This window comes from Marmota marmota, unplaced genomic scaffold, assembly GCF_001458135.2.
Source record: "Marmota marmota marmota unplaced genomic scaffold, marMar, whole genome shotgun sequence".
Lineage (NCBI taxonomy): Eukaryota > Metazoa > Chordata > Mammalia > Rodentia > Sciuridae > Marmota > Marmota marmota.
The window spans coordinates 22482543-22510415 of record NW_026000082.1 but is presented as its reverse complement, the minus strand read 5'-3'; the positions used below and the strand labels follow the sequence as shown (position 1 = coordinate 22510415).

Genomic DNA, 27873 nt, shown 5'->3' with positions numbered 1-27873 from the left:
TTTTTTTTTTTTTTTTTTTTTTTGGAGACAGGGTCTTACTAAGTTGCTGAAGCCGGCTTTGAACTTGTGATCTTCCCATCTCACTGGGATTATAGACAGGCATGCATTACCATGCCCAGTCTTTTTTTTTTTTAAATGTGGTCTCACTAAGTTTCCCAGACTGGCCTTGAACTCATTAGCTCAAGTGCTCCTCCTGCCCCAGCTCCCAAGTAGCTGGGACTACAAGCATGAACCATAACGTCCCCTTCACCTTTTTAAAATAAAGTGACCCAAATATGATATCAGTGAATAATAGATAATTTGTAAATAAGTATAGTACAATACTAACATGGCTCCCTAAAAAGAATCTCTTTTGCAAAGAAATTAATGAATCAACTACAAGGTTGGAGGATAGAGAATCAATCAAACAAACAAAAAAACCATGATCTCAAAATCTCGAAACTTTCGAGTTATTTCTCTGCCACTATGTTTGTGTCCTCACAAACCAAAAAACACCAATCTTCAATTACTTCACCTTTATAATCTCCCATTCCCAGACAAGAAAGAACTCCCCCCCTCAGCACCAACCCCCGCAACAAAGGCAGAGGGACTTTTGTTACTATGAATTAATTGTAGTTATCTCCCCAAGATTGGGAAGTTTTTTTTTTGGGGGGGGTAGACAGAACATTTTTTATTTTCATATTAAGGATAGAACTCAGTGCCTCATATGTGCTAAGCAAGTGCTTACCACACCCCCAGCCCTCAGCAGGCAGTCTTTAAAAAAAAGGTCTTACTATCTTCTCACTGTTGACAATTACTTAATACAATTGTTGAAACTACTTCCTTTAGTTCAAAAATATATATATCATTTTTCTCAACTGAAGAAAAGGGAACAAGGTTATGAAAAATTAAGCTGGGAAGGAGAGAAAGAACTCTTCTTTTAAACTAAATTTCGCTAATGATTTGTTTTTTCATAATGTGGGCAAAATATTTACCTTTAAGATAATTAAGAAGCATTATTCTGAATTAAAGAATAATACCCCTTCCCCCCCAAAAATTCAGAGAAAATAGAACTAATGAGAAGAGGAAATCAAAGATAAGACATTTAAAACAGAGACAGAATGTAGGATATTTACTTAGGGAGAAAAGAGTTGCAATCAATGGGAGAAGAAATAAATAAATCTGTCCCTCAAACTCAGAAGTCATGGACGCAAAATATAATTTAATTTTGGTTTCTTGTTTTAAAAAAAAAAAGCAATAATGTGGCTACTTGAAATGAGTTACAAGGAATAGAGAAAAATAGATTTAAGATCATCGATGTACATGAAAGGGTACCAAATATAAAGCAAAATTTTATAATAAAACCTTCTTTCATGAAAAATTGAGCAAGGAAAAAGTAGCCATATAAAAGCTTCTATAATTCAACACTACAAGTTTACGTTGGTTTTTATACCTCTCTCATAAACAACAAACAGGAAGCTACACTATAAAAATAAAGGGAAGAATATGCTATGAGTTACTTCTACCTCTTGGACCTATTGGGATCATGGCTGCATCAGGAAAAATCCTAAGAGGTTAAAGTCCACCCCATACCCAAGACCAAACTCTACTCCCACCCCACCTTGGCTCAATGGTTTTCTCCCACTGTGGTGAGGATGGTTTTGGAAAAGCTCCTCAAATGCCAGGAAACACTGTAAATACAAAAAGAAAAAACAATTCATAAGTACCAAAACTTAACTAACATTTTGGTCTCCCTCACAGGGAAGATTGGTATAATGGAAAAAGTACTAGTCTACAAAGAAATCAAGCTCTGGCTGTAATTCCAGGTGATTTGGGGGTCAGGGTAAAGGATCCAGGATACACATTGTTTTTGATGTTACTAAACTGGTAATATAAGCCAGAAACTGTTGATGCATCTCTGTCACTAACTGAGTAGGAAAAGGAAGTCATCAAAGAAGTTAGCAGAACTAAAGGATACAAAGAGACATTTCTGATAAAATAACTTCAGAACCCGGTCCCAGTTCTTCCCGAAGTATTTTTCCATCTAAGGTAGTCTATATTGGGTTTCTGTGACTGGCAAGTAAGTCTGGTCAGTACACCCGAGTCCTAATTCTACAGTGAACCTCAGCAAGAACCCATCTTCTGGCCTTTGTTTCCACTTTCATAAAGCTTTCAATGCATTTGAAAAGCACTAAAACTTTTTTTTCTTTTTAAATGAAATCTCATTGAGATATAAAAAATAAGTCAGGTGTGGTGGAGCACATCTACAATCCCAGCTACTTGGGAGATTGAAGCAAGAGGATTGGAAGTTCAAAGCCAGCCTCAGCAACTCAGTGAAGCCCTAAGCAATTTAGTGAGTCCCGGTCTCAAAATAAAAAAGGGCTAAGGATGTAGCTAAGTGATTTAGTACCCCTGGGTTCAATCCCTGGTAACAGAAAAATGACTACAGTCATATGAATGTATTTTGTGCATTTTTAAATAGCAATTTCACATCTATTTCTGACCAAAATCAATGAGAACAATGACTAAATACTCCTCACTTTGAGACCAAAAATAAGTGACTCTATTACTATAAATGTACATTGTAGACCAAAAATGATATTCACTCATTAAGACCAGAATCAATGAGAACAAGGCTGTTTTGTTATCAAAACTTTTAAAATCAAAGACTAATGGCAAAAACTCATGATACAATTTATTTTTATATTTGTTTTAGCTGTACATTATTGAGATAATCCTAATTCCAGAAGAATAGTTTCAAAGAACAACATATTTCCACATCTGCCTTATCCTGTGACACTATTTAATTAAAAATGGAGGAAAAACTTTAACTTTTGAACAAAAGAAAATCAGCCTGATGGCACAAATTTTCTAAAAACTCTTGAACTGGTTAAAATTTAGTAAATAATATAGTTAACATTCATGTGTTGGTTTTTAATTAATTTAAAAATTAAACTAAAATCAAATGTTTATGAATCTACTTAGTGCTTTCATAGATTTCTAATAAAATAAATCTTTGATTTTTTTAAAAATATTTTTTAATCTAATTCATATACACTGTCTACAGAAAATTATAATGTAAGATATATAAGAAATTAATGGTTTTTTTAATAATGTCTATTTAAAGTAAAGAAAAATTTCACCACCAATTCATATTCACAATCTTAAGAGAGTTATGAGTAGGGACAAAACTTGAGACTATTACAGTAATAATCTATTCAATCTTAATGAAAACTATTTGATAGAACAGATCACTGAAAGTGCTGTAAAATGTTTATTACATAGAAGTGACAGTATTAAGACAGAAATGAATACCTCTCCATCTCTAACTGTTAAGAAGCTAATAGTCTAGCAGCGAATACAATTTATATATTCAACAAGGGTGTCTCCTCAGTGCCGCCAGTCACTGTGCAAGCAACTAGGGCTAAACAATGAACCAGATACACATGATCCTACACCCTCATAAATTTAGTATTTAACCTATAAGTATTTAATAACTAATGAACACTTTGGAAAAAGAAAGGTGGGGGTGAGGAAAGAGACTATATGATTAGTTAACATTTTTGAAAGACTGTTGGCTACTATGTGAAAGTTACTATAAACTGGAGACAGTAAGCTCCAAATTAGATAAGTTAGGACAATGATAATGGCAATGATGATGACCTTAACAGGAACATAAAAGAGGGAGCAACAAACTCAGTTGAAGTATAAGGAAACAAAAAAAATATTTCACAGAAGTAATGTTACAGCTCAATCCTGAAAGACAAGGAGTAGAACAAATAAAGGCAAAGATGCAGTGAAACCAAATAACAAACATGTCTAGGAAACTTCAAGATGTTCCTCACAGTGAATCTTGAATGAGGTGAATCACAGCTGCAATGATAGATTAAGAAAAAGACAGTAAAGGCTATATTATAACAAAGGAAGTATACCACCTCTAGGATATGGATGAGTAAGCAGTGTGCTTATGTAACCAGCCTTACATTTTAGAAATAATTCTTTCAGGGACAATTAGCCTCAAAAAAAATACAAGCAGCCTAGCCTTGTGCCACCAGTCACTGCGCAAGCAACTAGAGCTAATCAATGAACAAGATACACATGATACATCTTGCCAGTAGGTATGCCGTCTCAAAATTCTAACCTAGTAATTTATCTTGACAACAAATATGATCCAAACAAGTACTCTGAGCTTAAGAAACCAAACAAATTTAGTCCACATAGTATGACATGGCTATTAAGACAACAAAAAGAGAAGTCTCTGTAGATAAACTCTCAAAATGTAATTTTATAATAAGTCTTCTAACTTTAAAATAAAGTTGTTTCTCTGTTAGTACCACATTTTCTTAGTTGCTCTACATTATCTTCTTAACTCTGCCTACCTCCAATTTTTAACATTCTATTTTTATGAGCTAGGGTTGTGGCTCAGAGGTAGAGCACCACCTAGTATCTCGTTTGAGGCACTAGATTCAATCCTAAGCACCACATAAAAGATAAATAAATAAAGGTACTGTGTCCACCTACAACAAAAAACATTTTTTTAAAAAATTACATTTTTAGAGTTTTGTCTGCTCCACTTGTCAATTATACATAGATCCACCCTTTATATGCTTCATTTCAAGAAAATAAATCCTACCTTTCCGGGGTCATCCTTTGAACGAGGCACTTTAAGGAAACACTTGTTCAGTGACAGATTATGTCGTATGGAATTCTGAAATTAAAGAAGAAAAGTCATTGGGTTATGGAATCCAAAACATAAAACCTATCTGTAAAAACAATCAGAAACCTAAATATCCCTATGCATTGTAATACAATTACAAATGGTATAAAACTTTTATAATGGGCTTCAAATTAAACCTAACTTTCCAATACAAATAATACAAAGGGAAATAGTTATTAGAAAAGACATTTTCTAATGGATTCCATAACAATGTAACATATGTAGTACTGTAAATGTTTAAGATCTTTTAATAATGCAAGAATAAGCCTGTGATGTAATGTTAGGTGCCAAATATAAAACTACATGTCACAGCTTTAATCATATTTTTCAATTTATGTATTTATTCTTGGAAACAAATCAGAATGCAAATGATATAAATTATTCTACAATGAATTTTAGGTGATAATTATTTTCTTATTTTTTACTTTCCTATAAGGTCCAAATGGTCTATAAGGCACAGATATTAGCATTTTTAAATTAATTTTTTTAAATGTAATTAATGGGTTTAATTAATGTATTTAGTTAATTTAAAATTGAATTAATTAATTTAATTAATCTATTTTTTAGAATGTAAGAACTAGGAGTGTAGGAGGGTGCTTGCCTAGCTCGCACAAGGCCCTGGATTCAATCCCAGGGGGGAAAAAAGTTTTTAAAATTCCACTGCTCTATTACAAAAGCATACAGAAGTCAATTCGGAGCCAGATGCAGTGGTGCACACCTGTAATCCCAGCAGCTGAAGAGGCTGAGGATCACGAGTTCAAAGCCAGCCAGGCAAAAGCAAGGTGCTAAGCAACTCAGTGAGACCCTGTTTCCAAATAAAATATAAAATAGGGCTAGGATGTGACTCAGTGGCTGAGTGACCCTGAGTTCAATCCCCAGTACTCCCCCGCAAAAAAAGTCAATTTGATTCTCACTATATCTGTAATGGGAAAAAACACATGGAAAGATATGGCTACAAAGGACTAGGAAGAACATCTAGGATCCTCTATATAGCAGGGAAGAATAAACCTGGGTGGTAGGAAGATGCCTTTGGAGACTTAGTGAGTCTGTGAAACACGAAATTTATTCATGAGTAAGTGGGACTATACCATAATTCTCACAGAAAATACCCCAAAGTTCTTTTCTTCTCAATTAAATGCACCAAAATCCATTCCCCAATAATGTTGTTACCAAATGACCACATATTTGGTGAAGAGAGGCCCCAACTGTATTTAACCACTGCTTAGAATGGTACCTTCTGGGGTCATTTTCTGGCATAATCTCACAGGGATGAGTTAAAAGTTTTAAAAGAGGTACAGAGAATATAAATTCAAGCCTACAGTATTGCCAAAATAGAAATTTAAAATTTATGAATGGGAATTCTACCTCTGCTTGGTATATAAGCAGCTACAAATGATGCTCCCTCACAAAAAAATGAGAAACACTGGGTAAATTGAAAAATCACACAGGTTGTAAGGCAACTAAGCAAACATTCCTAAAAGAGACAAGGCTATTCAAGGAATAACTGGACGTGCAAACTGCCTCAACTTTGGCAAGGTGTGGGAAAAAGATCTGGCCACCATTAAGTAGGTAACAAGAAATTAGTTAAAATTCTAAAGGCCAACCACAGGCTACTGAGTTAGTTTAGAACAAGGGCTCAAGACAAAGAATTTCCACCCACTCTTAAACTTTTCTCCTTAAGCCTTTACCATGTGCTCCTTAGAAACATTAGGGTAGGATAAGAGACTGGAAAACATCTTCCTTAGTGGCACAACTAGCAAGGAGGTGACCGAAGATAGCAAAATAGTGAGGGGTAGGGGAGCTACAAAACCTACCAACCTTGCATATATTTTTACAGAGGAAAAAAAAAATCTAAAATCTAAGTTTGAAGTAGAAGCAGCAAAATCTCTCAACCACAGGACTCTGGCAAAAATTCATTACTTCTCAGGGGAAAATAGAATCAAAACACTTTTGTCTCTAGAGAGGAATAGGAAACCCAAGATACAAGCAAAGATCTACTGGTACTGGAGGAAAGCCTTTCTGTGGAGGTGATATAGAAACTACCTTGGGCTCAGCATTCTATATTGACACCATGCAAAAGGTCTGCTGCAAGTGGGGAAGTGGGAGACACTCCCATTCAAAAGCAACTACAAATACAAGGTTAGTTTGGTTGAGGGAAAGAAGCACTGAAAAAGTCCTACCCCCAAGTTCAAGAGCCTACGTATGACTGAGGCTGGACCAACAAAACAGAGAAAAACCCTCGCCTCTTACCAAAAAAAACCCCACAACTTTGCACTGAATATAAACAGCACTCTACTGATAGAACCCCATGTACAACAAGGTAGGGAGAGATGCCAAAGTCCAAAGAGATGGAAAAATGAAAAAATCATATTGCATTCAATGCCCACACTCTAAAAGCACAAGGTAACAGGAACCTACTACTGAAAGAATGTAAAGTGTGCCATATATTAAAGACCACCAACAAAACTCAAATTCAGTTCAACTGTGGATAGATTGACTTGACCCCCACTGCAACATATAAAACCCCTGAGAAGGGCTGGGGTTGTGGCTCAGCAGTAGAGTGCTCATCCAGCATGTGCGAGGCCCTGGGTTTCATCCTCAGCACACATTAAAAATAAATAAATAAATATTTTTTTTTATTTAAAGGCCAGAGAAAAAAAGATACTTGTCCATTTACAAGTACAAATACTATTTACTTCAAATGTCCACTATTCTTCTAAACATCATGTATCTGGTACAGAGTCAAAAAGTACAAGGCATAGAAAAGCAAGGGGAAACCCCACTATCAAGAGATAAAGCAACCAACAAAACCCAACTGAGAAATAATTCAGGTATTACAACTATCAGACAAAAACTTTAAAATAATCAGGATTAATGTTAAAGGGCCAGCAGAAAAAACTGGACAACTTGCATAAAGAGATGGGGAATTTCAAAGGAGATGTGAAATTATATGAAAGAGACAAAGATAAATGACAGAAATAAAAAATCCAATCAAAGATAAAGAATTCCAGGCTGGGACTGTAGCTCGGAGTTACAGTGCTTGCTCAGCAATCCTAGGTTTAATCCACAATACTGCCCCTTCAAAATAATAGTAAAGAATTTTTTTTGGGGGGGGGCTACCGGAGATTGAACTCAAGGCACTCAATAACTGAGCCACATCCCCAGCCCTATTTTGTATTTTATTTAGAGACAGAGTCTCACTGAGTTGCTCAATGCCTCACTGTTGCTGAAACTGGCTTTGAACTTGCAATCCTCCTACCTCAACCTCCTGAGCCACTGGGATTACAGGTGTGTGCCACTGCACCAGCCAATGGAAAAGAATTCTTAAAATGGGTTCATCAGTAAGCTGGACACAACTAGAGAAAGGTTTGGAGAACTTGAAGATAGATCAATAGACGTTATCCAAACTGAAACCAGCCCATACATGCGTATATGCATGCAAAGACTTAAAAGAGAAAGAATCCTTCAAGAACTGTAAAACAATACGTGTAATTCAAATCCCAGAAGGAGAAAGGAAAAAGAGTGAGGCAGAGGAATATCTGAAAAAGTATCAGTGAATAACCTTCCAAAAATAATGCAAGACAACAACTCACACATGCAAGAATTTCAGAAAATACCAAGCAAAATACACTAAAAATCCACACATGTATAACAAGGTAGGGAGAGATACCAAAGTCCAAAGAATGGAAAAATGAAAAAATCATACTGCATCCAATGCCCACACTCCAAGCACAAGGTAACAGGAATCTACTACTGAAAGAATGTAAAGTGTGCCATATATTAAAGATCACCAACAAAACTAGAGTTGTAGCTCTGTGGTAGACTGTTTACCTAGCAAGCACGCAGCCCTAGGTTAGAACACCAGCAACACACACAAAAAGGACAGAAAATAATCCATACCCTTATCTTCATTGTAGTTAAAATGCTAAAAACCAAAATGAAGAAAACATCTTAAAGGCAGTCACAGGAAATAAGATTATGTCATAGAGGAATAAAGACAAGAATTACAGCAGAATTCTCCAGAACAATGGAGTGATATCTTAAAAAGTACTCAAAGGAAAAAAGGTATCAATTATATACACAGTAAAAATATCTCTCAAGAATGAAGGCAAATTAAAGACTTTCAGGCAAACAAAAGCTTAAAGTACCAGCTTGCTGAAAATGTTATAAGGAAATTCTTGAGCCAAAAGAAATCAAATTGAAACTTAGGTCTATAAAATGAAATAAAGAGTTCCAGAAATGGTAAAAATGATGGTAAATTTAAAGTACATTTTTATTACTTGTAATGTCTTTAAGACAAATATAATAATTTATTATAGCACACAAAATGTATGTAAAAGTAAAATGTACATCAATGACAAAGGATGGATCAAAGAGATTGAAAAAATATAGTTCATAAAGTTTAATCCTATTTGATGGTAGAACATAGTAAGTTAAAGATATTGCAAAGGATTCTGCCCCCCTCAAAACCCTAAATATTGAAATCTAATTCCCAATGTGGTAGTATTTATAGATAGGGCTGGGTGGGGGTAGGCAATGATTAGGTCAATGTTTTCTTCATCAAAAGAATCAGTTATTATTTAAAAAAAAAAAAAAAGAGTCCCCACAGAGTTTGTTTGCTGCTTGCACTCTGTGAGATTACAATGAGAAGATTGCCATTTATGAATCAAAAGGTAGGCCCTCACTATGACTAGTTCAATAACTTCAGTCACCAAATCTGGCGGTGCCTAAATCTTTGACTCCCCAGTCACCAGGACTTTTAGAAATAAACTGTTGTTTGTAATCCACCAATCTATGCTTTTTTGTTTTAACAGCCTGAACAAACTAAGACAAGCAGATGTATATAGTAAACTCTAGAGAAATATCCAAAAAGAATTTAAAAAGAGATACAATAATTAAAATAAATGTGAAAATAAAATGGAATCATAAATACTGAATCCAAATCTTAAAGAAGACAGGTGAAAAGAACAAACCGTCAGACAAAATGGAGTTCTTCTATTCATCTTAAAAGTTCAAGATGGAAGTAAAAACAAATCAAATCAATATCATCAGAAAATAAGAACCATTATTTTGTAAATGGTTCAGTGTGAACATTAGGGGAAGAATGAACTTCCCTTTGACCTTTCCACTCTACCAAAAGCTTAAATACTGGAAAATTTCAGGTTTCTGCCCTAGGTCCTTTTTCATTTCTACACTCAATCATCTATAGCCATGGCTTCAATTGAACATCTGTGACATAAAACTCTTAATCTCCAACTCAGATTTTTCTCCTCAGTTCCTAACATATTTTTCCAATTTTCAAGTAGACATCTCCAGAAACCCCTCAAATTCAACATGTTTAAAACTAAACTTAATCTTAATGACCAATGTGATCTTCTTCACAGTTACCTCTTCTCAGTTTGAATACATTATTATTCACATAAATGCTCCCATCAGAAACCTGTAAGGCATATATCTTCCTTCTTCCTTACCATCTAAAATAGATCCATCCAAAATCTCATTAATCTCTTAGATCTACTTATTTTACTTCCTAATTGCTGTCCCACTTCCCCTCTCTTCCCCTCTTCTGGCACTATCCACCTTGCAGGCTTTGCAAGGTATTGTATTTTCTTCACAATACAATTTTAATACTATTTCCTCACTTAGAACCTTTCAGTGATTTCCCACTGCACTGGGATAAAATTCCAAATTCTTAAGCCTCCAAAGACCTTACGTTGTTGTCTTCACCATCCATTTCAATGTTTGCTCTCATTTTAGGCCTTCCTTAAATTGTTACATCTGCAAAGATTACTGCTCTTCGCCTTATTTCTCCTCTTTAGCTAAATGAATCCACTCAATTTTCAACCAGCTCTTGGTCTAAACATCAGTTTCTTCTGGGGAATCCATTCTGACATTGAGAGGCTAGGAAAAATCTCACTGTGATTTCTTCTTCTTAAGGAAGGTGGTAATAGTGCCATAAACATGCTAGAAAAGTGCTCTACCCCCAGCTACGCTATGTTATGCCACGCCATACCTTGCCATCCTACTCTATGCTGAGACAGTATCTCACTAAATTGCCCAGGTTGGCCTCAAACTTGTGATTCTCCTGCCTCAAGTCTCCCAAATAGCTGGGATTATAGGCATGTGTTACAACGCCCAGCTTGCAATAAACTTTTTTTAATCATCCTGAATTTTTCATCACACTTGCAATAGTTTGTTTAATGAGGTTCATCCTCTATGTTGTATTCTCTGCCAAATGTAAATAGGTTACATGAAATTGGGACCTTGTATAGCACTGTACCACTAAGCCACACCTCTAGTCCCACAAAAGCATATTTAGAAAATGAAAACACCCAGAGATGCAAAAGCCAGAATATCTGTGTACACACACACACACCCCCACCCATTAAAGATTACTTCAAACCTCACAACTTCGGTAGTCTCTATCTCTAATAGCCCCAAGAAAAGAAGTCAGGAGAGTAGAGATTAGAATGATCAAGGTTAGACTGGAGAAAATTTGCTGAGGTTAAATAATATATACACATATATTTTTTTAAAGACACACTGCTTGGCTTTGAAAATTTCATCTCCAAAAGTAGCTTCGTAAAAAACTGGAGATGCATTTTAATGAAAATTCCTAGGCTTCAAAGCAACTGACTAAAAATCCCTGGAGTTGTGGCCCATGAATCTGAATTTTAAAAGCATTCTAACTGAAATATATTTTAAATTTGGGCTTAAGCTGGTACCTCCAATCCAATCAACCATTATATGTCTACCTATCTCTACTCCCACTGTGAGTGTCCTAGTTCATCCCCCCAAAATTAACAAATATACTCCTCTGTTCTACCCTACTATGCATATAAAATAGTTCCAGTATTGCTTCCAACTTTCTAACTTCTTCCTTCCTAACTTCTTTTCTTTGGGTTATTGGAGGTAAACAATGCCTCTAGTGAAGTACTACTATCAAACACAAATCTGCTAACTTCATTTCTCGATAATTCCTTCTGACCTTAGAATGTCCCATGAAGGCATATAATCAGAATATTCTGGTCAGCCAGCCACAGAGGCGCATACCTAAAAGCTCAAGAGACTCAGGAGGCTAAGGCAGGAAGATTGCAAATCAAGACCAGCCTCAGCAACTTAGTGAGGTCCTGTCTCAGAATGAAATTAAAAAAAAGGGGGGGGGGGCAATGTAGTTCAGAGGTAGAACACATCTGGTTCAATCCTAGTACTGAAAAAAGAGAAAAAGAATGCTCTAGTCAAAAGTTTCTTCAATTTTTTTATCTGATTATGTTATCTGATTATGCTACTAATTCGTTCAGTTTTAGAGTCTCTTTTTCCATCTCTTTTTATTAACATATAAAACATTTAAATAGTTCAAAAGTCAAAATTGTTATTATATTCAAAATCTTATTCCTTTCTCTATTCCTTCCACTTCAGTTGAATCCATTCCCTATATATAATATTTATCACAGTTCTGATTTATATTCCTAAATTTCTTTTACATAACAATGAGCAAATGTATAATGTATTGTTTCTTCTCTCCTCCAAAGAAAAGTTACACCCCCACACACTGCTTTTGTATTTTTTCTTTTAATTACTCCAAACTTCAAAAACTTAATAGGTTAACTTTTCCCAGTAAGGTGAGACAATTTTAACTCCTTTCCTCCAGTTCAGATTACAGAATCATTCATTATGAAATATTCAAAGAGTTATTTTTAATAATGTAATCTGCCCTAAAAAAATGAAACGTCTTGAGTCCTTTCTAGTGAACATGGAAGCATTTTCTCCTCTAGGTGAACTGACTCTACATTTTTTGAAAGGTGGTGACAGTCACTTTAATCTGTCTCTTACCCTATCTTCAATCAGTATAAACTATCTTCCATTTCCCCTAATCTATCTCCTCCACACCTAAAGAGGAAGTAGTAGGCAGATTATAAGAGTATGAAACTGAGGTCAGACACATTAATGAGAAATATAATCAAACTTTGTATGCTTAATTCCCTAAAATTTAGACCAAGTTATTCAGGTGGCATTTATATATGCATAAGCTCTCAATATTCTAGCTCATCCTGAAAAGGGCACCCCTATAGCCAAGTGTTTCCTACGAAAAAAAGAGTATCTTTTTTTTTTCTTTAAACATTTTTAGCTGCAGGTGGATACAATATTTATTTATTTGTTTATTTATTTATTTAATGTGTGCTGAGAATCGAACCCAGTGCCCCACACATGCTAGGCAAGCACTCTACCACCGACCCACAATCCCAGCCCTCCTAAGAATTCTTAAAAATATCCTTCTTCAAACACAGCTCAATTTTCACTTCCCCCAATAGCTTTCTAATAACTGCCCCTTCCTTTTACTCTCACAGCATTTGTTCTTTGTACATTCACTTTAGAGCCTCATCCTACTCCCCGTAAACTCTTTTAGTTGTAACCTTCAGTCACATGTAAAACGGATATGTTTATGGCTTACACATAGGTGTGCCCAATTAGTCAACTATTTATAGCACTGTACTCCACATTTCTCTATTAAAGAGCTTTTTATACAGCATCATAATTACGTGTGTGTGTGTGCACACATGTGTGTATCTTCTTCATCCAATAAAGTTTATAAACTCCCTTAGCGGCCCTGTGCTAGGCTTCTTAATTTTGCCAAAGCCTTAGAATACTACTTCACAAGAGTACATAGCAAATAAATCCTTTCCAAATTAATGAGTGAAGGATTATAAATTAGCTAGGATTATAAATTAGGGTATTATCTAGATTAGAGATTCCAAATCAGTGGTCCATAGGCTCAATACAGACAAGGGACTTATATTTGATTACTGCAGAATACTTAACAAAGAAGGAACTGATTGGGAACATTTAAAAATGGGAAAACCACACACAAAAATACAGATTTATTGCTTTTCTTGGGGAGAAGAGAACTGAAACATCTACTTTGTGTCCTAAAGACCACAAGTAACTAGAAAACAGCTGTTCCTTTTACATTAGATATGCACTCTTCAGGTGATAGATTTTTACTTTGTTCATTTATGCCACTTGACTGTTATCTGCTGGCATTTAGGTCAACAACCACTGAAAAAAACCCGTGAATCCCTAGTGGATGTCTTATTCAAATTTTGACCATTTCTACTCCCTGGCAATGATGTTTTTCTATCATCAAATGGGTTTATCAAAATCTCCTCTTTTCCTTATCCCAAATCTTTAAAAAAAAAAAAAAAGAATCTACAGCATCCCTGTGATAAAAACAAAACAGAGTTTAGATTGATGCCTTACTTAAATTGATGGCTTGCTTAGATTGATACCTTGATTCTTAGGTCAAATTTTATCATGTATTTCCTCCACTAAAATATTCTATTAGAGTGAACTCTATTCAAACGACTACTAACAAATCACTTTTCATACTGAGAACCAGTGGCAAATTAAATTCAATAAATATTTGTGTAGCTTTTGCAAAATCATAGGTCCTGTGTACTAATTAAAAACATATGCAATGAAATTGTCAAATCTACATAGTCTGGTACCAAATCTTGTCTCTATCATTCTCTAGCCAAGAACTCTGCAAAGTTACTTAATTTCTCAAAGTCTTTTTTAAAAATTTTCTTATATTCAAAATTTGAACAACAGTAAAGTGAAAAGACAAAGGTTTTGAAGCAGAAACGCTTATGAGAAACTCTAAAACAGCTATCATTCAGTGGAGACATAAAACCCATAAACCGCTGCCACACTACCACACAGCAGACAACTGGATAATTTCTGTGTAAGAAAATGAATAAAACGTGCAGAGACAAAGGAAGTAAATTAAATTATTTGCTGTATAACACAAATTAGCTAAGAAACTAATGTGATGATACACCAAAATGCTCCTTAAAGAAGTGGTTAATTCTAGGGCTGGGGAAGAAAGATGCATGAAGATCCTGAAGCATCTATTTGGTGGTGATGCTAAAAAGGAAGAAAGTGCTAAACAAACAAAAAGAATGGGGCCAACCTTTAAGAATTCCCAATGGCCAAAGCTGCAACAATTTGAATAACAGTAACACACACACACACACACACACACACATAAATAAATAAATAAATAAATAGCTATAAGTGCACAGTATTACAAATAAATGAGTTAACAAGTAAATAGAAGGAGGAAAAAGAATAATTCTTTCTTACTGAAAATATCAATTAACAAATGTAGAAGGAAATGAGGAAAAGAGGAAATCCCCACCAAGAAACAGTAAAAATTGCAGCAGTTACTACCTACCAATGAATGCTTAAATGAATGGGAAAAGGTTTATAAAGAAAGAGTATCTGCATACCCTCAAAGTATTTACAAAGTGGTAAATAGTAGTTTTATAATGAAGAAACCTGGCAGATATCACTTGAACCAGAGAATCATTAATGTTGTTAACATTAACAATAGTACGACAGACTGACATCATCCAATACTCTCATATGCAGAGGACACATTACCTCTTCATTATTCTTCCCCCAAATGCAATACAACCATCTAATTATGAGAAAATATCAGACAAATCTACATTGAGAGAAATTCTACAAAATATTTGACAAGAGCTCTTCAAAAATATTCATGTCATAAAAGACAAAAAAGATTGAGAAACCTTTACAAATTGGAAGACACTGAGAAGACATGATGAATAAATACAATGTAGGATTCTAGACAGGATCCTGAAATATAAAAGGGCATTAGTGGGAAAACTGATGAAATCCTAATAGGGCCTATAATTTACTCAGTACTCAGCAGTACTATCTGGTCAAGAGTACTGTAGCAACATTAATTTCTTAATTTTGATAACTATACTATAATTATGTAAAATGTTAACATTACAGGAAGTTAATGAAGTATATAGGGGAACCTTCTGTACTTCTGTAACTCATACATAAATCTAAAATTCTATCAAACTAAAGACTTTTTTTAAAAAACTGTGGATAATGAATATACTATTATTTACAGTACTATGTTGTTTTTACATTAGTTTTTACATCAATTTACCTAAACTGTAAGTATTTTTTCCCACTGAATGCTACAGTCTCATCACTCTTTATGCTACATAAACACAGTAACATAATAAAGCTGTAACAATTTGTCAAAAATAAATTTATCCACCTAAATTTAAATTTTCTAACATCCTAAAAATGACTAGCAATCATCTTCAGCTTCAATTATATGAGCTTCCACAAAGCTTCATTTTCAACAGCTGTCAACACTATTATCATTGCTTATTGCATAAAAGTACATTTATGTAAAATACTTACCTTCCAACCACTGCCAGCCTCTCTATAATATGGAAAGTTATCACAAATCCACTGGTAAATCTCACTTAAAGTCATTTTCTTTTTGGGAGAGCTATTGATTGCAAATGTAATGAGGCTGGCATAACTGTATGGAGGTTTTCCATCTTTGTGCTGTTGGACTTCTTCCTGGTCCAGAGTTGTATTTGGGTCAAGGAGTGCATTCTTCTTAGAAATTCCTGTTCCATGTGCATTTTGTGTAGCATCAGATTTTTGGATGGCTGCTCTCATGGTGAGCTGTGGTAACCAGTCCATAGATGTTAGGCTGCTCTCCAGTTCAGATGTCATCCTGAAGGTAAATAGACTCCTTAGTCAATATCAAGGAAAGAACCCCTGCTTCTCAAAATAATCCAATATTCACAAATCTAGGAGTTCCAAAGTGAGGGAAAGCCTGAGTTAAATCTGGAGGAAAAAGATTGAGTATGTTAATGACCAAACCAAATATTAAGGGATCAACATTTCCAATCTTTTTTCTTACTTTTTTCCTCTCCAAAACATATAATACACTTGTTTTAAAGTGTTTAAAATACAAAACGATATATACAGACCAAGTGATGTTGATGCTGATCTTTCTTTAAAAAAATAGTGTCTGCTACTTTAACAGGGCAACAGAATCTTGATATGAAAAACTTCCATCTACAGCCCAGCTTTCTACACACCAAAACACTGCATGCCCTTAAAAATTTGAAATGGTAAATCTGTACAATTTCTTTTATACAAATTTTAGGAGAGTTATACAGACAAAGGAATGCCAAAAATAGAGTGAAGAGATCAAAGAAGTAACTGAGAAATACACACAGGAATTTGAATGGAGGAAAGAGGGCAGAGTTGAGCAGGTGGGAAGCAGGAAAAGTAAAGCTGGGCAGGCAAGAACAGCAAGGAGACAAGCTAGCTGGGGGAGTGTACTAAAAAGAGGAATGCAAAGTCAAGGACACTGATGAGTAGGAGAAAAGGAAGATAAGCAGTACCAGGCAGTTATTAAAAAAAAAGAACAAGTCAAGGAACCAGTTTGTAAAAACTAACTGAAGTTAGTTAGGGAGTATAGGATATAAGAGACTAAATCACATTTAAAAAAAAAAAAAAAAAGGCATTCCAAGCTCAAAGCCAGCCTTGGACAAATGTCCAGTGATTTGGATTCTAATACATTCATTCCAAGACTAATATATTCACACCACTACCCCTCAAAGAAACAAAACACAGTCTGCCAGGTTGACACATATTCTACAAAATTCTTTTCTTAGAGTAGCTCTTCTAAGAGCTAAAGATGAAAATACAGAAAGGAAGCTTTGACACCTCACACTGAAATTGTTAACTTTCAACAGAACATACACAAGTCCTTCTATTCTATTATCAAATTCAGGAACAATGACCCTGACAATAAAAAAAAGAAGTGAAAAAGAAAGACTTCTAGTGACAACAAAATTTAAAAGAAAGAAGGAAGGAAGGAAGGGAGGGAGGGAGGGAGGGAAAAGAAAAGAAAAAAAGAAAGAAAAGAAAATTAAAGTACCTCAGTCAAAAAAAAAAAAAAAAAAAAAATTGGGGGCTCAATGGTATAGAGACTGCCTAGCATGGATAAGGCCAGTCTGGGTTTAATCCCATATACACCTGTCATCCCAAATGGCTCCTAGCAAAAGCAAACTGGGGTACTGTACATAGAATCTGAACTTCTAGGAAGCAACACAGAATAGATAAAGACCACAGTTTTGGAGACACTAAAACTAGAATTCAAGTACTGGTTTCAACAGTGACTAGCTGTGGGACCATAAAAATGTTAATCATCTCTAAACCTCAGCTTCCTCATCAATAATAGTACCTACAGTTTAAATATTACTTTGAAAATTAAATATGATAACACATTTACAGAGAAAATATTCAGTAAGTGTTATTAGTAATATTAGTCTAAGACTACCTTAGGAGGGTAGTAATATACTATTAAGTAAACCAGATTAAGCAATAGCAATTATAAATCAAGAAACAGTTATGAGGAGTCTACCTGCATTGCCAGTCAAGAGTCCTACTGTACTCTTGTTTTTCTGATATTTTGGTCCAGTTTTGCCCTTTCTCAAATTCTCTCTTCTCTACTGTATGGACTTCTTTGAAACCTGAATTTTAAATTTCCCTAAATAGTACTTCAAGTATCTTAAAAAAAAGACTTATCATCTTACTGTATAACATCAACCAGAAATGCTTGTTCCCAGCATGAGGCAAGTTATAAGGACTAAGAATAAGGAGACAGGATAACTTAGAAATCACACTATGTCAAAAGAATGTTTCTAATCCCTTCAATTATAAGATGAAAAACTAATGTCCAATGAAGCTAAAGGCTCATTTAATTTCACTTAGGTAATTAACAGGAGAATTAAAACCAAAGTCCAGATCTCCTGATGTTCAATTCAGAGTTCATTTTGTTTTTGAGGGGTACTGCAGATTGAACCCAGGGCCTCGCGCATGCTAGGCAAGCACTCTACCACTGAGCTACATCTCTAGCCCCAAAGATTGGGGATTTTGTTTTGTTTTCATTTTAAGTGCTGGGGATTGAACCAGGGCCTTGTAGGTGCTAGGCATGTGCCAAGTGCTCTGACACTAAGTTACATGTCCACCCCAAATCAGAGTTTTTCCTACCATATCTCTTCTGTAAAATAAGAATGATAATTAAGACAGTACCTAACTGATATAAAGTATTTAGAATAATGCCAGGCAAACAGTAAGCATTTAATAAACATTAGTTCCTGTTGGTGGTGGTGATAATAGTAGTTGCTGTCATTATTCATATTTCATTCAATAAACATTGGCTATTACTATATAATGATGTCATCCTATTTGCCTCAATCAAGTCTCCACTGCATAGAGCTTTATTTTTTTGAAATTCATAAAGCAGTCAGCTTTGTGCATTTTCAAAGTTAATATAAAAGCATGTTCTAAATTGAGATATAATTAGTGCAGATAGCCCCTACTGAAAATCATCTTTACCTTCTGTTCCCTTCCACCAGTACCAGTAATGAGACTTGATGGCTCTTAATAATGTAAAAACAAACACATACACAAAGAGGAAACATGATAAAATTCCTGTCCTCCAGGAACTTATAGTCCAATTAGGAAGGTCAGACACAAGAAAGAACTCAATGAAAGAGCAAGGCTAACCTCTGGATGCTGTAAAGGTTTACAAAAGGGAGAGAACAATGCAGACAATAGCCTTGAAAGAGTAAAGAAAGAATTTCAGATAAGTTGTGAAGAAAAGTTAAGGTCTAAATAGCCTGGAAAGAAAAAGTCCCTAGTCTTCAAAGATGTCCCATACTAAGAATTAATCTGTTGTGTTTATATTTATCAGTTCTGCTAGAACAAATTTTAAATATACTATAAAATATGTCTCAAGTTTAAATTGAAAAAGTGGATCTTCTGTTTTGTTTGTGATTTACTGAATTTTACATATTGTTAGTAATGAGACCAAAAGTGCCTGTGTTGTTAGTACTGAGGGTGAAGCAAGAACACAAAAGATAATCATTAGACCTAGCCAGGTCACTTTAGCAAGAAACCTATTAGTGGAATGGTGATGACAGAAGTCCACTTGTATAAGAGAACAGATGGTGGTAAATTTAAAAACAGCATAGGAAGCGCTGAGGAATCTGGTTATGGAAATCTGGTTAAGAAATGTCAGGTCCTCATTACCTCACCTCATTCCAAAAGCTTCCTACTGGCCTCCTAGATTCACAATCCCCTCCCTGTTAATCACCTCAAGTCCACACACACACTCCAAGAAAAACCTATCCTGACTTTCAATGTCTCTCTCTCTCCCAACTAAACCTAAACTGATTTTCAACTACATTAGCCATTTTGGTCTTTCTCTAAATTGCTAGAGCAATTATAACTTAATTGGGCATTGAACATGCTGCTTCATATGCACAGTTGTATCATATTTCTAAACTTTCTAGCCTCACCCATCTCACCACCTCCTACTGAAGATGGTGACCAAACACTAGTGCTTCTGATGCTACTTGTAACATGCCAAGTACAAATTATCTAAAAAACAACAGTGATTAGATAAGGAGTAAGAGCCATCTTTTCCTGTTGTTTTGTTTTATTTTTTAATACCAGGGATTGAACCCAGGAGACTTCTTTTCTGAAATGCCTTTCCCATCTCACTTTATATGAGTAGCTTCTACTTTTCCTTCAAGAATCAGACCAAACATCTCCCTCTCCCAATACAGAAAGTGTGGTTAATCCCCTCTTCCCAATCTCTATCTCCTAAAATTAATGAAATCTTGGTCCTATAGTAGCATATAAATATCTCTAGCACAGAAGTTATAAAGTCCTATAATTTGAAGCCTTTCAAAGTTGCACTATAAAGAATTATAATTATCATCAATGAGACTGTCAGCTCCTGAAAGTAAGAACTTTCATGATTAAAATAATGACCATCCAATGGTGCACTACCCAAAGACCATAACAGCTGTATGAGCCAAACTACTTGTTAGGGGCTAAAACATCTGTTAAAATCAAAAAAGAAAAGGTGAACAAGAGGACTTAATAGCATAAGGGAAGGATATTCACAGGATCAAAATCCTTTAAAAGCTCAAAAAAAAAAAAAAAAGCATAATGCAGAACACATAATGACAGGCAACATTACACAGGACCAGAAAGTTATGTTGGAACAGCAGAGAAAATAAGAGCAGAGTTACTTGTGGGAGAAATCAAGTATGGAGAGTCTATGGTGAAAGTTCTTAAATCTATGATGATATCTGTCACTAAAAGAACTTCCATAAGGAATTTCCTTTACATAAAATTAAAGGGTAAGAATCATCAAGATATAACAACTCAAACCTAACTCATGAAATGAGAGTAAATAAAGGGGCTGTAATCCCACTTTATTAAACACTACCACTGATAAAATCCCCCACACAAAACTTTTTATTACTTTTATCGCAATGTTCTGGTATCAACCCTGCAATCTTCCTAATTCCCAAGAAGTAGTAAAGGCTTACTCAGAAAAGTTTTCAAGTTCCAACAGTATCAAAAGGGAGGAGAAAGACAGAGATATTGTAGCCCTTCACAGAGTAAGAGGAAAATATCAGAGACAATAAAAGGAATAATAATAATGAGGGTAATGATGTTGTGGCCCAAATATTACTAAATCTTCCCACTCCATTCCTGGCATTCAGCATTTCATCTTAAGACTTGGCAGCATATGGAAAATTAAGCAACTAAGAACTCTGAAGAAATCCTGCAATTACAATAGCAGTGATTATTATATACTTCCGATCATATGCATTTCTGGGGGTCACTATGTGCTATCACTCTATTTACAGAATTTCAGCACCAAAAGCAACTAGAATCAGAGGCTGTGGCAAGGACCACTAACTGCCATCTAATATATCAATTTTACTTTCATCCTTAGGAGTACAACCCATTTTATTCAGGATGGCATTGCACCCTTTTGCCCTTCTTGCTTGATGGAATGTAAATATAATAACTACTGCTCCACCAGCCATTTTGAATCATTAGGTAATCTTGAGAATTGAAGCCACACACTTAGGATATAGAAGTAGAGAGAAAGAATCTGGGTCCCTGATTTTTCTGTGTGTGAAACTGCCATCCCAGCTCTGGAAAGCTTACCTTTCAGACTTTTTGTGTATCTACCAGCAGGTGCATGATTTGGGGATAGGGCAGTGGAGCAATACAAGTAACAAAACCTAAAATAAGGCACTATCCTAAAGAGGAGTTAACAAGTTAATGAATTCTGATACTGCAGGTTGGAAAACAAGTGGCAAAGGATTAAGCTGACTGTCACCTGTGGAATTAGAAAGGCAAAACCACAGGCCAACTAAGGTTATAGCAAAGAGATATGTAGGAAAAATTTAGAATGTGTTGCCTCCTTCTTGTCACTTAAAGCAAACTTCTAAAAGAGAAATAAACTTTCATTAGTTCAAGCAAAGATAGAGAAAATACAGGTTTGCTTACTAAAGAAGGTACTCCCTGCCCATAGCCTGCAATTTAAGCCAAGAGTCCTATAATTTGAAGCCTTACAAGGCTGAATAAACACAAACTGCTCCTTAAGTCCAAAATGAAGTAGTTAACTGTACATACACAACTGCAGCTTTAGGAAAAAAGAATAATGCCTTGCCATACAAAGGCAATGCTGTATGAGTTGTCTTTCCACCCCAAGATTATTGATCCAAATGTCCTCACCATAGCCACCCTTCCCTCCAGAGCTAAAGAGGTCCATTAAGAATTTAATGGGGCTGGAGATGTGGCTCAAGCGGTAGCGCGCTTGCCTGGCATGCGTGCGGCCCGGGTTCGATCCTCAGCACCACATATAACCAAAGATGTTGTGTTTGCCGAAAAACTAAAAAATAAATATTAAAATTCTCTCTCTCTCTCTCTCTCCCCCTCTCTTTAAAAAAAAAAAAGAATTTAATGGAGGAAAACACAGTCTTTATTTTTACTAACTTATAACTGAAATTTAGCACTTCCTTTAATTACGAAATAATGTATCACAGTAGCATCAACAGTACTTGTGACTTTGCCACCAATAAAAATCATGAATATATTTATAACAAATGTTGCAGAAATCTCAAAAGTTTTATTTCAATTCAGCAACTATTTCAAAATTATGCCACTTTCTTAAGACTTGACACTGGATCTTTTGTTTAATGTGATAATTTAAAAGAACATATATTACTATGACATAAAGTTAATATTTTGATTATTAATCAAAGTTAATATTTGATTATTTTGTATATCAATATAATATACAAAACTGGTTTCCTTTGTAATCTTAACCTTTTTTAATTTTAAATAAACTGTGAACATCATTCTAAGAAAGATCCATAAGCTTTACAAACTATTGAAGAGGTTCCCTTGCCCCAAATAAGGAATTCCTGAAGTAAAAACAGCACAAAGGGCAGAGTCTTCATTAAAAAATTCTGGCTCGCCAGTTGAATTCTAAGCAGAGTTCTACCAGACCTTTAAAGAACTAACCCCAATGTTCATCAAATTATTCCAGGAAATTAAAAGGGAAGAAACACTCCCAAATATATTTAATGAAGTCAGTATTACCCTGATACCAAAACCAGACAAAGACCCACCTAGGAAAGAAAACTACAGATCAATATCTCCTTAATGAACATAGATACTAAAATCCTTAATAAAATATTAGCAAACCGCATTCAAAAACATTTTACGAAGATAATACATCATGATCGACTGGACTTCATCCCAGGGATGCAAGGCTGGTTCAACATATGCAAATCAATAAATGTAATTCACCACCTAAATAAGAACAAGAATCATATGATTGTTTCAAAGGATGCAGAAAAGACTTCTGATAAAAATACAGCAACCATTCATGTTAAAAACACTGGAGAAACTGAGATAGAGGGAACTTACCTCAACATTAGAAAGGCTATATTTGACAAACCCATAGCCAACATCATACTGAATGGAGAAAAACTGAAAGCTCTTCCTCTACAATCAGGAAGAAGATAAGAATATGTCCACTCTCATTACTTCTATTCAATCTAGTTCTTGAAATTTTAGCCGGGACAATCAGGCATGAGAAGGAAATTAAAGGGATATGAATAGGAAAAGAAGTCAATCTATCATATTACTATTTGCTGATGACATGACCCTGTATCTAACAAGAACTAAAAAATTCCACCAGGAGACTTCTAGAGCTAATAAATATATTTAGCAAAGTAGCAGGATAAATATCAACACTCATAAATCAACAGTTTTTCTATATTCCAACAGTGATTCAGTGGAGAAAGAATCAGGAAAATCATCCCCTTCACAATGGCCTCCAAAAAATAAAGTACCTGATAATTAACCTAACCAAAAAGATGAAAGATCTCGCCTATGAATCGTATAAAACACTGGAGAAAGAATCTGAAGAGGACTTTAGAAGATGGAAAGACTCTCTCTTCTTGAATAGGCAGAATTAATAAAAATTCCTTTTTCTTTTTTGCTTAAAATATGCAATGCTGATTTCTTTTATTTTCAATAACACAAAGCCTGACTAAAATAAACTTACTAAATCAAATAAGTTTTTCTAGTATTCAGTATTATTTTATTCTATGTGCACTGTTAGCAGGCAGAGGTTATTTACTCCACCAGTATATTCAGTGATGCTTTTTATTCCCTATCACTTCTGGTATCACTTTCCCCACATGTATAAACAACTTGAATTTCCCTACCATCTCCCCTTTAGTAATATTTTTTTTCAATTTTTATACAATGTATTTTAAAATTAAATAAGTGGTTTTCTATCACTTTTTTTCCCTCAGTTTCCTGCATGGGTTTTGTTTTGTTTTGTTTAGTTTGGAGTGGGGGTGGCCCCAATTAAACTGGATGTTTGTTTGGCAACATTTCTTTTTTTATTTTGTTAATCCTCAAACTACAATAATACTGACAGCTGACAGGCAGAAGAGTTTAATGGTTAAAAACATGAGTACTTAAACAAGATCTATATATAAATCCTAGATCTATCCCCAATTAGCTGAATGTCCTTGAGTTGCTTAAATTTACCTCTGTTTCTCATTTGTTAAACGAAGGAAATAATGGTACTGACCTCAAAGATATTGGGGGGATTTTATTTTAACACATATGAAGTACTTCAATAGGGCTGGACTCAGTGGTAGAGAGCTTCCCTAATATGCACCAGGTCCTGGGTTGGCTACTAAGAACCATCGGGGCTGAAAAAACGTGCTTAAATAATGTCTAGCCTAATAAAAGTAGTATGAATACCATAAATGTTAGCTACCAAAGTCACTATTCAGTTACAAAAGAAAACTTTATAAAGGGTCCTTAAGTTAATAAACAGTTAATAGCACTCCTTAGTATCTTTTCAGAAATCAAGGCTCCAAGGACATTAGCTACTTAGATCAAAGATTATATTTAGAATAATCTAGACAAGCTCTGTCCAATAGAACTTCCTATGACAATGGAAAGGATTGTGGTATTCTCCGATATAATAAGCCACTAGTCATGGGTGGCTAGTAAAATGTGAATGGTGTTGAACGAGAAACTGAATTTTTAATAAGGCAAGTGGCCATCATATCAGAGAAACTTTAAAAGATAACTCAAGAAAAGTTCTAAGCACTTTGTGTGTGTATGGTCCCAGGAACTGAACCCAGGGACATTCTACAACTAAGCTACATCCCAGTCCTTTTTATTTTTTATTTTGAAACACGGTCTCACTAAATTGCCTAGGCAGGCCTCAAACTTGCAATTCTCCTGCCTCACTCTTCTGAGTAGCTGGAATTAAAGGCATGTACCACCCTATCTGGCCTCAAAGTGTATTTAAAAATGATTTTTGTAATGATCAAATTAGCAGGCTTTCTTATTATCTTTCTTTTTTTAAGTACTACCAAGTTTACTACAAGTCTATCATTAATGTATACAAAGTAGCTAATCTAGATTTTATTTTCTTTTTAATTGCTTTTATTTTTTAAATACATGACAGCAGAATGCATCATAATTCTTATTACACATATAGAATTCTTACTACACATACAATTTTTCATATCTTTGTTTGTATTTAAAGTATGTTCACACCAATTCATGTCTTCATACATGTACTTTGGATAACGATGTCCATCACATTCCTAACCATCATTGCTAACCCCCTGCCCCTTCCCTTTCCCTCCCACCCCTATGCCCTATCTAGAGTTTGTCTATTTCTCACATGCTTCCTCTCTCTACCCCACTATGAGTCAGTCACCTTATATCAGGGAAAACATTCGCCTTTTTGGGGGGGAGGGGGGGATTGGCTAACTTCACTTAGCATTATCTTCTCCAACTACATCCATTTACCTGCAAATGCCATGATTTTACTCTCTTTTATTGCTGATAATATTCCTTTGTGTATATATGCCACATTTTTTTTTTATCCATTCATCTACTAAAAGGGCATCTAGGTTGGTTCCACAGTTAAGCTATTGTGAATTGTGCTGCTATAAACATGGATGTGGCTATGTCCCTGTAGAATGCTGTTTTTAAGTCCTCTTAGTATAGACCAAGGAGAGTAACAGCTGGGTCAAATTGTGGTTCCATTCCCAATTTTCCAAGAAATCTCCATACTGCTTTCCAGAGTGATTATACCAATTTGCAGTCCCACCAGCAGTATATATATGAGTGTACCTTTTTCCCCATATCTTCGTCAACACTTATTGTTGTTTTATGCATAATAGCTGCCATTCTGACTGGAGTGAGACGAAATCTTAGAATGGTTTTGATTTGCATGTGTGTGTGTGTGTGTGTGTGTGTGTATAAAATAAATAAATAATAACAAATATCACATGATGATAAAGGGCTTTTTCTGCCAGTGTGTGGAACAGACCTAAAAGCATAAAATTTTAACTATATTAACTACAAATACAATAAACAGATAATATTATATGTCAGCAACATCCTTAGCCTCAGCGTCAGTGGCAAATCTGAACATCTGGCAGGATTCTAGAATGTAAGAATTTAGGATGAAGAAGAAATAGGAGATAAAGAAATCCTCTTCTTCTCCATGTTCTTGAGCTGATAGCAAAGGATACAAATCTGTCCCATCTTATTCTAAAAATGATGAGTCCTTTTTCTTTCTACTATTGGAAAATGAAAAAGTGCAGAAAAAAATGCCAGATATCTTATGTATATATTTAATCCCATGAATCCTAACATTTCAGTAAAGTTAACAACCCTATTAGAACAAAATTAGAAAAAGTAATTTGCCCAAGATTACATGGCTAATTTTTATCAGACAGAGAACTGAATGTGTATCTATTGGTTTTAAGACTACAAACCAGGGGGCTAGGGGTTGTGGCTCAGCAGTAGAGTACTCACCTACCATATGCAAGGCGCTGGGTTCAATCCTCAGCACCACATAAAAATAAATAAATAAAATAAAGACATTGTGATATCAAACTACAACTAAAAAAAAAAAATTAAAAAAAAAGACTACAAACCAGAACTGCTTTGTCAGTATCAGCTACTGAAAATAAAGCAGCAAAAAGCCTTAAAATAAATCTAACCTCTTCTCATCATTCTAAACATCAGGGTCATCAATATCAAAAGGAGGAAAAGAGGAACCAGATGGACAGGAATTCATCTGGGGCACTAACACATAAACTTCTCTGGGAAAGCTCATGCTAAAATATCTTCGTGTTCCTTAGCATACACCAAACATACAAATTAAATCAATAATAAAGGGCTTACTTAAGGGAGAAGCATAACAAAAAGGAAAATAAGCAAGAAAAATGAATACACATAGAAAAAGATAGAAGAAAGTAATCAGATAGAAGGTGATAAATATCACCAAAAATTACTTTAAGTGCTACTGCAACCCTATGTCCCAAGCTAAATACATTGATGGACCATAAAAAATCAATAGTTCAGAAATGAAGGGCCCATCTTAACAAACCCAAAGAAACATCAAAATTTATTTTGCTTTGACAAAAATCAAATTGTAAAAATAGTGTACTGCGGGGCTGGGGATGTGGCTCAAGCGGTAGTGTGCTCGCCTGGCATGCGGGGCGCTGGGTTCGATCCTCAGCACCACATAAAATAAAGATGTTGTGTCCACCAAAAACTAAAAAAAAAATAAATAAATATTTAAAAATTTTCTCTCTCTCTCTTTAAAAAAAAATAGTGTATTGCTACATTATGTAAAAAAAAAAATAGTAAATCGTGTGATAAACACGTTTACTTGTCCACAGAAGATAAAGCAAATGCTCAAGCACAGTATTTACTCTTATTGAGTCTGTACTTGGAAATAAAATGCAGGCACACGTCAGGATTCCAATCTATCTTATCCAAAAAGAAAGTGCTAAATTTTTAAGATTCTACTGTTTGACAGAAACTGATCCCATCACTACCTGAACCCTTACCCTTACTATCCAAGACTCCAGAAATGA

At 34.9% G+C, this 27873-nt stretch overlaps 1 protein-coding gene across 6 annotated transcripts in view; it reads right to left on the bottom strand.

Annotated features, from left to right (window-relative positions):
• Foxj3 (forkhead box J3) overlaps nucleotides 1–27873 on the bottom strand; it is a 114696-nt gene that overhangs the window by 57428 nt on the left and 29395 nt on the right. For 5 of the 6 annotated variants that reach the window (XM_048815618.1, XM_048815620.1, XM_015485173.2 and 2 more), the window contains exons 3-4: nucleotides 15944–16268; nucleotides 4613–4687 (exon numbers count right to left, since the gene is read on the bottom strand). In XM_048815618.1, coding sequence (XP_048671575.1) covers nucleotides 4613–4687; nucleotides 15944–16268 — 400 coding nt within the window. Of the gene's footprint in view, nucleotides 1–4612; nucleotides 4688–15943; nucleotides 16382–27873 lie in introns of all 6 variants that reach the window. The other variant, XM_048815621.1, reaches the window with a different exon arrangement.